This window comes from Alnus glutinosa, chromosome 1 (genome assembly GCF_958979055.1).
Source record: "Alnus glutinosa chromosome 1, dhAlnGlut1.1, whole genome shotgun sequence".
Classification (NCBI taxonomy): domain Eukaryota; kingdom Viridiplantae; phylum Streptophyta; class Magnoliopsida; order Fagales; family Betulaceae; genus Alnus; species Alnus glutinosa.
In genome coordinates this window covers 21,417,220-21,428,438 of record NC_084886.1, presented here as the reverse complement: position 1 = coordinate 21,428,438, position 11,219 = coordinate 21,417,220, and the positions used below count along the sequence as shown (strand labels likewise).

General features: G+C 37.3%; 1 protein-coding gene across 3 annotated transcripts in view; it reads right to left on the bottom strand.

Moving 5' to 3' along the window:
- Positions 1 to 3,481: 3,481 nt before the first annotated feature.
- The window catches only part of LOC133876834 (uncharacterized), a 13,028-nt gene continuing 5,290 nt past the window's right edge, over positions 3,482 to 11,219 (bottom strand). For 2 of the 3 annotated variants that reach the window (XM_062315082.1, XM_062315077.1), the window contains exons 6-7: positions 10,113 to 10,254; positions 3,482 to 4,593 (exon numbers count right to left, since the gene is read on the bottom strand). In XM_062315082.1, the coding sequence (XP_062171066.1) occupies positions 4,406 to 4,593; positions 10,113 to 10,254 (330 nt within the window). In that variant the 3' untranslated portion in view covers positions 3,482 to 4,405. Of the gene's footprint in view, positions 4,594 to 10,112; positions 10,255 to 10,678; positions 10,918 to 11,219 lie in introns of those variants that run through there. The other variant, XM_062315087.1, reaches the window with a different exon arrangement.

The window sequence follows — 11,219 nt, the reverse complement described above, 5'->3', positions numbered from 1 at the left end:
TCTGCAGTCTTTTTCTTCAAGAATGACAGGTATTCTAATAGTGCCAAGCACAAAGAACTCAAATACGTAAGCACATAAACAAACGGTGTCCATAGAACACATCATCACTTCGTTTATGATTGTAGATCCATTAACGAAAGGATTAAGATCAAACCAGTTTAAAGAACATGTTGAAAGGATGAGTCTTGTGTCTACATGCACCCATGATGTGAACATGTTGAATAGTTAATGAGCTCATTGATGCATTAAATGTTTTTCTTATTGGACTTTTAATTAAAGATATCTATTATGGTATGTTTTTCTTGTCTTTCCACTTTATATGTACATTGTATGGCATGGATGAATGATGACATGAAAATGTCTTTATAATCAGACATGATTGTGAACCGCAAGGCATTATGGTATAAACCTTGCTGTTCCCTATTAAAGATCATGTTAAATGAGGTTGCAAATGTACTAGTACATGGAAGGAATTTTGTTAATCATATAACAAAGGAGCGCCATGTATGCATGGTTTCGATCTTGTTGTAAACAAATAAGAGTCATTTTCAGAGAATTGTTTTGAAAAGATTTTCAAATCAAAATGAATGTTTTGTTTTGTTTTGTTTTCATGGGTGTATGGTCGAAGTGGGAGACTGTTACAGTTTTGACTCTCGATCGAATGAAATTAATGTCCCACACCCTCGTATGCAACAATATGGGTTTTACACTAGCTTAAATAATAGACACATGATTTATAATGGGACAAAAAGACTCCTATAGTTTTTCTTTGATGGTTAGAAAACTTATTTAAGACAATAGATGGTTAGGGTTCTCACCTTCAACAGTAACGTGCGCCTCCAACCGTCAAGAGATACATTAAGGTGTGAAGTTGAAAGGGTGACCGCCTCTCATCGCCAAAATCGTATCTTCACGCAACATCCACATCCATGGAGATCGAGAGGTATGTTTCTCATATTGTTTCATTATATTCATACTTGTAAAGCATGCATAGATCATCAAAGATCTAGATGAGAGATTTACAATCTCATCATAAAAAATTTAACAATCATGTGTCTCCGAATCCCCTCATGTATTGGGAAAAAAAGACTAAACTTATTTTTCAAGACCCATGAGATACGAAAAATAAGAAGAAAACAAAAAGACAATCTAGCAATCACAAAAGAACACAGAATTTATGTGGTTCACCACTCCGGGTTACGTCCACAGAGTTGCTACATATTTCACTATGATTGAGAAAATAATATAAGAGACTTTTACAATACAGAGACGTTGATTAAACTATTCAACTCTCAAACTCCAAATTCCTCTGAAGAACCTCTATAGAAAACCTATAAGAGACCTTTCTGTTTTTCCACAATTTTCTCATACTTCCAAAGTCCCAAATCAGGTCTTTAAATAAAAAAACGAAGCTTTTAGGTGGTGGCATTCAAACACCCTCTTGGGCCATCCAGACTCCCTTAAGGTCGTGTAACTTAATGTCCCGCCTGTCTGAACACACCATTGCATTGTCTGAACACGCTCGAAAAAAGGCAATTCCTGAAACTTCCGTCCGGACGAGTTAAATTACCCGTCCGAACACCTCTTGATATTGGCATTCCCTGGAACTCATGTCCGAAAAGAATAAACCGCTCATCCAGACACTCCTTGAAACAAGTGTCCCTGAAACTCCTGTCCGGACAGAATTTCCTACCCGTTCGAACAATCTTCACAAACTAACATCATGAACCTCAACTGCTTTACGTTATCAGGAGAAATGTCTGGAATTTTGTTTACTTTGGCTGTTAAAGATATTGTAGAATTTCTAAGCAGGTGCCTTAAGTTCTAATTCTGCCTGCAGCTCACCAGGCAGAGCCATGTTTATCTACTGATAATACTTGAGGATTTATAATTAATAGGCTGTCTAATCGATTGTATTCATGCAAAAGATCGATCAAATAATTAAGCTACCGTCATAAGAAACCTTCTACTACGATATATAGACCTTGTACCATCTACGACCCTTGCTTTCTTGGTCCTCTTTAAAGAAAAATGTACGATCAACCTTCGTGGAATATCGCTGTCGCAAAGCCAAATTTCCAAAGTATGTTATTTGTAAAATCAGTCTTAGGCGAAAAAAGTCACGAACGTGATACTAGGGCTAGTGTCATGGGCCCCAACTTGCTCCACGACTCTCCCTCTGTAAGCACCAAGGCAAAAAGTTATTTACTCTTTTTTATTTTGTTTTGGGCAAATGAAATTTCATTAATAAAAGAAAGAAAAATACAAAAGGGGTTAGGGCACCCCAACAAAGAACCCAATACAAACATTATCGCGTTATAAAAAATCCAAACATCAAAGAATGAGCCAAATAAATGGTCTGACCTAATAGTTTCTTAGCACACCGCCCAAGAAAGAGGCTGCTAAAAATGACAGTCTTTAAAACAGTCTAATGAGTGAGTTGCCTAGAAAAACACTTATTGCAATTTGCAACTGTAAGAGAGCTTGAAAACCACAACAATGAGGATGGTACTGATAATGACTGGATCGAAGTCGCTATATAAGAGCAACACGATGATGTCCAATGAAGTAGGTGCCCAGCAGAGGATGCTTCGTGGCCATCGTGTGCATCTGGATGTGTTTAGATCTAAAAGTCTTCATAGGCGAAAAGGTGAACACCGATTAAGGAGATCCAAAGAAGAAGTAAGGAATCGAAGGATCAATGGCAGGAAACCAAAAAAAAAAAAAAGTTTTTGGCCTGTGTAGCCCACGTTCACCATGGTGGTGCGTGGGTTGGACGTGTGGTTAATGAGAGCATCGATGGATAGAGCAAAGGCCGGCGAAAATGATGGGGAGGTTCGTGGGTAGAGGATGAAGAAGAAAGTGAGGGGGGGGGGGGGGGGGGAGTTTAAACTCACTAGAGAGAGAAAAGCCTTTCCTAAAGAGCTGGAGAATCTCTACAAAGAGAAGAAAGGGTCTATTGGAGGAGCAGGGGCCTTGTACATTCATGAGAAGGGAGGCAGAGCCCTTCCTCGTCTGCACTCTATGGAGAAAAGGGCTCTTAAGAGGAGGGAATACTCCGAAAGGGAAAGCAAGGGCCAGGGGGGATTGGGGGGTCTAGTTTCTATGGCTGTCAAACTATTGTTTGATAAGCATATACCTAATGCCGATGAATTTGCCATTTTATCCATTAACCCGTCATTTTTCGCCTCTAGGCAATAGAAGAAGGCTAGGTTTATTTATTAAACCCAAGTAATGCTATAGAGAAATGATATTTTGCCATCTTTTTTTTTTTTTTTTAACCTTGTATCATGGGTAGCCAAATATTTGGATATTGCATCTCTTATAAGCCACCTATTTTTACACAAATATAAAATAAAGAAAAAAAAAAATTAGTAATGCTGGTGTTTTTGTATCAAAAAACACAGTAACGGAGTGTTTTGGACATTAAAAGCCCAGCCCAGCCCCCTCCATGTCAAACCTGACTCTCCTCAATATAGTAGACTTAAAGCAGGGATTAAGAATAATAGTGATTAGTTTTGTATTCTAAACGTATATGCGAGTTTTCCTATATATCTTTACATTTAAGGCTGAAAGTTTTCCAGCCTCCTCAAGTTATTCAAAATTGGGCTGCTTTATGAATGAGATATGTACAAAAAAACCTAAATTGGCCTGGAGATTTTTCGTACTACCCAGTACTGTAACATCATCTCAATATTGACCTGGAGATGTTTCGTTAATTCCACCAACTTAACTTGTTGGCCTAGTGACTCTTGCAGTGTACTATTTGTCTGTTTCAGTTCATTTTTTGTTTCAATCAATTTACTCTTGGTCTCTTGTAGTTCATTCTGCGTCTCTTTCAGCTTCTTCTCGGTCTCATGCTGTGTTATTATGTATGAACAGACTCATACTACCCAGAACTGTGGTATTGTTGTAAAAGGTGAGCACGGCAAATTGATGATTGAGTACTATGGTGAGTTGAAGAGAGTTTTGGAGTTCCGTTGCCCTGGCCCAAAAACCATGTATTTATTTGAGTGCGATTGGTGGAACATTGGAAATTCAACAGGAATACGAACGGACCAAGGTTTCATGAGTCCGACCCGTTCATCTTAGCATGCCAAGTTTCGCTAGTGTTTTACTTGAATGATCCCAAACTTGATGGTAATTGGAAAGTGGTGCAAAAGCTGATCAATAGAAACATTCATACATAATAACACAGCAGGAGACCGAGAAGAAGCCGGAAGAGACGCTGAATGACCTACAAGAGACCAAGAGTGAATTGACTGAAACAAAAAATGAACTAAAACAGACAAATAGTGCATTACCTGACTAGGCGAACATGCTATGCTGCTGGAATTAACGAAAAATCTCCCGGCCAATATTGAGGATTAGAATTTATGGGAATGGGAGGAGTTAGAAAAAGAAGTTACAAGTTATGAGGCTTCTTTAGTCGAGGAGGAACATCTTTTCTTGAACTGACAACGACTGTAGACGTGGAAAGACCATTTTGCTTATCCGAGACAAACAGTTGATCACCATTCTCACTTCTTTCTTCATCTTCACTGTGCCTTATAGGAGGAGAAGATCCAAAAATCTGGACTGTTAAGCTCCCACCTGCAGAGAGACGAGGTCAATACATGTAGCATACATCTCAGCTTCAAACATTGTAATTGTGCACATTTTCACTCAAGAAAAATAGGTGACATTCTGATATTCAAAAAAGCTTGGGAGAATTGTCAAATCATTACTCCGGCTTAAAGATTCAAGATTATATGGGTTGAATGCCAACAGTCTATTGGAAATTGCACCTCAAACCTGGGTTCAGATCTTCAAAGGACCTCGAACGCTAAACCTCCAAGGGGAAAGGGTGTTAAACTGGGTAGGCCTAATGTTGACATCATCCCTATGGGACACTACACTGTGCAATGGTTTGAGTTTAATTATTGAAATTTTCCAATCAACCCGAACAACACCTAGATAGGGTTAATAGATGTTTTTCAAAATATTCAACCAATTAAAAATTTAGTAACCACACGACAATCATCAAAATATGCAAAATAGTAAAACTATCAAACACAGCAATTTGGTGTCGAAGTCGAAACCTTTTAAAAAACTCTTCAAAGGTAAAACTACTTTGAGACAGTCAAACACAGGAAATCAATCCACTATAGAACATTAATAATACATCAGTTCATACTAACAAAACATTTGTAGTAAAAACCTGACTTGCATCCAAACAAACGACCTGTTTGTTTTCTACCGCAATACAAAACTCTAGCCAATCTTCTACTTGATCTCCTATGCAACGCGAAACTCTGGTAGCTGAAGGTTTTAGAACATTTATGTGGTTCACAATAAACTCTAAGAGAGTTGAACAATAGAAGGCATAGGAATATAAAAGGTCTCTTAGCTCACAAAATTATGGCCCGTCTATGAGAAATTGTGCACTATGGTGCTTTAAGGCAATTAAAACACTGAAAGATTGTTTTCAAAGGTGGTGTTCGGACGAGTAAGTTAGCTCATTTGGACGCTGCTAAGGTTTCAGACATTTCTCCTGGAAGCCGTTCGGACAAGTACCAACCAAGCAAGCAACCGAGCAACACTACCTCTTTGCGATCTTCAGTTAGCTCGGACACGTTTGCGACCGAGTAATATTGTATGTTTAATAAAACAACCTCCTTGTTCGATCACATACCAAATAAACCTTATGGCCGAGCAATATTGGAAGACTTGATTTTGCTAGGGTTTCATACATTTCTCCTGGTAGCCGTTGGGATGAGTACTGACCAAGCTAAGATCCAAGCAACAGTGCCTCTTTGCAATCTTCAATTCGTTCGAACGCCTTTCCAATCGAGTTTGTGACCAAGAAATATTTTATGTTTAATGCAACTCCTCGTTTGATCACATACCGAATGAACCTTCCGACCGAGCAATACTGGAAGACTTGATTTTATGCACTAAATAATCTCATTCAATCGAGTCTCCAAACAAGTCTATCAACCAAGCAATAGTGGAACTTTCATCCAACTTAGCAAGCAAGTTTTCCTTTTCCAATTCAACTTCATTCAACTTTTTAAAGGTCTTTTTATTCAACTTTTCAATTTAGTACATTCCTCAAAAAGCTTGTTATACGCAACTTGTGAGCAATCTTCTTCCTCAGAATCATCCTCATATGACTAGCTAAGTTGGGTGTGGTATATACACTAGACTCATGGCTGCACCCATTGGAAGTGGTAAAGGCCAAGTAATTCCCATCCTCATCTAGGGAATCATCAGTCATTAGAATTAGACTCATCACTGAGGGTAAAATTCATGGCCTTACCCATGGACTTCTATGTAATTCGAACACTCAACCCGAATATGACCATAACCCGAACATTGATGGCACTTGATGCATTTAGAGTTCTTGTCCTTTCTTCCCTTATTTTTCTTACTTGGGAGACTCCACTAAAATCACCCTTGGATTTTTCAGAAACTTTAGAGTATTTGTTTCTTGAATTGCTCTTCCGTGGTCTGAAAAAAATTCCTGAACCGTTTTAAAAATAAGGCAAGGTCCTCATCATTTAATGAATCCTCTTCAGAGGAGCCATTGGCCTCTACCTTTATTGTTTTAAAAACAATAGACTTACCCTTTTTGGGTTGAGGCAGTGAGAGTTCATAAGTTTGAAGAGAACCTATAAGCTCCTCAATCTTGACAGAGTCAATATCCTTGTTTTCTTCTAGAGCAGTGACTTTTGGTTTGAACCTTTCAAGTAGAGACCTCATGATTTTTCTTACAATCCTTGATTCAGGAATTTTCTCACCAAGGTTGAAACTTGAGTTCACAGTATCATTCAATTTGGCATAGCTCATCAAAAGACTCATCCTCTTTCATTCTAATTTTTCAAACTTACAAGTCAATAACTAAAGTTTAGAATTTTTCAACTTTTGTGCGTTTGTGTGTGACTTCTAAAATATCCCATGCCTCCTTGGCAATTTCACATATCGAAATTCATTTGAATTCTTCAGGTGAAATGGCCATGAATATGGCATTCAACCCCTTGTTCCAATTACATGCATCAAGGTCATCCATAGACTACAAGTCTATATCGGTAGTGAGTCTTGTCCAACCCTTCCCAATTGAGACCCAGATTCGTTCATCTAGGGATTTAAGGAACGCTCTCATGAGAACCTTTCAATAAACGTAATTGTTTCCGTCAAAATATGGAGGAACAGTTAGAGATTGAGCTTGAGCCATGATAATTGGGGTCAGGGATTACACTCAAAAGATTAATCCTAAAAAAGTGAACCAAGCTCTGATATCAATTGAAATTTCCCAATCAACCCCAAACAACACTCGGGGGGTGAATATGTGTTTTCCAAAATATTCAAACAATTGAAAATTTAGCAACCGTACAACAAAAAAGCAAAATAGTAAAACTATCAAACACAACAATTTAGTGAGGAAGTGGAAACCCTTTTACGAACTCCTCATAGATAAAACTAATCCGAGGCAGCTAAGTACACAGGGAGTATAAAAGAAAAGCATCTAAGAAGGAGAAGAAAATAGAACAAGGAAATCATTAAAGCTAATCAGTAAGGGAGCTAGGAACGCAGTAGTTCAAGAGAAAAGAGAATAGAAGAAAAAGGTTTTGAGCTCCTCAATCGTCCTTTCTTGGTCCTCACTATAGAAGATTAATAATACAATTAGTTCATACTCACAAAACCTTTGCAGTAAAAACCTGACTTGTATCCAAACAAGCGACCTATTTGTTTTCTACCGCAGTAGCTCCAGAACTCTAGCCAGTCTTCTACTTGATCTCCTCAGCAATGCAGAACTCCGGTAGCTAAAGGTTTTAGAACATGTATGCGGTCTACAATGAACTGTAAGAGAGAAGAACAATAGAAGGCGTAGGTATATGAAAGATCTCTCTTAGCTCACAAAATTATGGCCTCTAAGTCTATGAGAAATCGTGTGTTATGGTGTTTATATAGACCCAGGGAAAAGACTCGGTGTTTTAAGGCAATTACAACATTAAAAAAACTGTTTTCAAAAGCAGTGTTCAGACATGTAAGTCAATCCGTTCAAAACGCTGCTAGTATTTCATAAATTTCTCTTGGCGGCCATTCGGACCAGTACCAACCGAGCTAGCAGCCAAGCAACACTACCTCTTTGCGATCTTTATTTCGTTCGGATGCCTTTCCAACAGAGTTTGCGACCTAGTAATACTATATCTTGAATGAAACCTCCTCCTTCGATCACATACCGAATGAACCTTCCGGCTGAGCAATACTTGAAGACTTGACTTTATGCACTGAATAATCTCGTTCGATCGAGTACAAAAAAAGAGGCTAGAGGCTTTGGATTGGATACACAAGTTTTCGGAGGCACAAGGCTCTTTTCTAGATATACAACTTTTCTAGCTTAATTGGGAGCTCGAATTGCATTGAGAAAGTTATGTGATTTGGTTTTATTGTGTGCCTAATGGAAGGCCAGAGTGTGTATTCGGAGAAGTTATATAAGGTCATGCTTGAATCTTTAATTGAAGAAGAAAGGTAAGACTAGTTAAAAAAGAGATGTTCACATTCTTTAATTTCAACAAAATGGCTTTCCACAATAGGGAGTAGGAATCCTGCCTCCTAAACTTCATGAAGAAAAAATAAATAAATAACAATTGTAGTTTTGTATGTATGCAACATCTTGTTGTCTTGCACAGTGGAAAAGGACATTTATGCTTCCTTTGCTGACACTCCACTTATGACCAATTCATGAATAAACTGAATTTGAATTCAGTTCAATTAACTAAGATGAAATGAATTGGAACTGGAATTGGAATTCAACTCGATTCATTAAGGTGAAATGAACTGAAATTCGAATTCACGATTCAATTCATGCTCTTAAGTGTTAGCATATAATATGTACGGCTGGAAAAGATAATAATAATATCTTTGGTATTATGTAACAAGGCTCTTACCCGACATGTAATCAATTTGTAATCAGACCAATTTGACGCAATTTGGTCATTTGTTAACCAACTCAAATCAATTGGTAATAAGACCAATTTAATGCTTTCCAAACATATGAATTGAATTTGAATTCAAATCATTTCCGTTCCAATTAGATTAATTGAATTCGAGTTCAATTAGTTTTGGTAGCAAACACGTGAATTGGATTAAATGAATTTCAATTCAATTCATGGAATTCTAAAGAGCAGCTAAATATCTCCCAAGTCAGTCACAAACTTCTTCAAATGTTATAGTGTATTTTTAGCATAAGAGGCATACTAAAAGGAAGTTTCTGTTTCAAGGATTGGTGCCAATGTGTATGATTTATCTAAAATGAGAGTAACAGTTACTCAAATTGCAGGGGTTTGTGTTGTTTTTAGACAGGAGGAGCTAGCATTACAGATGTAATAATCGGGCTTTAAGCATCCATCTGGAATACTGCAGCATTCCCTTGTTTCCCCCTTTTTCTTTTCAGGGTGTTAAGAATATACAGCTTTGTTCAGTTCTTGTGTTGAACCCAAGTGGGAGATGCATAAGGGAAACTCAATCATGAGAAACTACAGAAACACACCAAATAGAAAAAAAGAAAAAGAAAAGAAAACATTAGGTAGAATCTCTTATGATTATGTTAATATATGCTTATTGATATCACAATGTCGTAAGTACATTCTACCTCATTTAGAAGAAACCACAACATTCTTTCAGTTTTTTTGGGTGTGCACGCGAGCATGCGTGTAGCTTATAAAGAAGAAGAAAATCTCTACACTACTGGAAATTTCATATAACAAGAATATTGGATGTTTTTTTCAGAGAGTTGGGAAGAGCATAACACAATATGTGAATATCAAGGAAGTGGTCTACAATATTCCTTTGGATGTTATTTCGGGTTCTAAGGTTTAGTTTTTGGGGTTTACGTTGGGTTTTTGCGGGTCAGCTTTGGCTCTCTTCTATATACTTTCTTGTGTACGTAAGGGCGCCTTACGCTTTCATTTCAATAAACTTTTGCTCACTTATCAAAAGAAAAAATATTCCTTTTTCTGTTTCTAACTGAGAAAGAAATAATGTAAAGTCAGAAATCTTTGTCATCAAGTTTTGTATCCTAGAACTGAAACATACTGATTAATGATTTGCAGAACATAGAAAATTACCTAGTACAAGAGCAGCACCAATCCAACCAGCAGCACCCCACCTTTCACCAAGGAGAAACCATGCAAAACCAGCACCCCAGAGTGGCTCTAACCCATAAATTATTGCAGTTTCAGTGGCTGATACATCACGCATTGCAGCCATCTATTCATGTAATCATAGAATTAGAGAGACCGTCATTAGAATATACTCTGTTGTGAACTATCGGAGCTAGTCAACACTTGAAAATTTTCAAATATTAAAATTCTCTTGTTCTTTTCCTTTTGGAAATTATAAATGAAATTCTTAATTTGTTTAAAATAATGGCGTGAAACATTGATCAATATGTGTTTCTTAACCTCAAATGTTATTCAGTCAAAATAATGAACCCAGGGGACAAAGATCCCAACTGTCCACATCTTTACAAATGCTGGCATAATGGTCTAAAGTATCAGATTGACCATGAGCCCCTTACATTCACCAAAATGGCACAACGTTGTCAATATAAGTGAGCATTAATACAATTACAAAACCAAAAGAAAATTTATTCCAATCACACTCTCAAAGTAATGTAGCCAATACCAAGAGCTTGGGCAAATTGTATTTGGCTAATATACAAAACATAATGAACCGTTAAGAAGAGAGATAACTGATAGATGGTCAAAAGAAACAACTATTGGAATCTTGCTACAGACATCATGAAGGAGATTGAGGTCATTGCCAAGAACTAGAGCCTAATTAGTGATCTAGAGGGGTGCACTAAGCTTTTTAACGCAATCCCAAACAGACTCTAAGTTGTCGCTCCAAAAGGAAGAAGAATAAAAAGACCTGCTCAAAATTATATTGGAATGGGAAATAAGAGCGTGCTTTTAGATTGTTGAGTGATTATCTTGAAGAGACAGTTTTAAAAGCAAGCATTATAGTAAATGAATTGCAATAAAAAGGTGTAGCAAACAAATAAATCCATAAATATTTCAAGATAGCACTCGTTATCGATGAACTGAAAGAGAGCTAGTAGATGCTTTGATCAGTAACTGCACAACTGGTGACCCATTTCAAGATGAAGGCACTAAAAGAAGATGGGAAAGGACCAAATGAACAAGTGTTCAGTGGTTTAAATCTCTAAGATG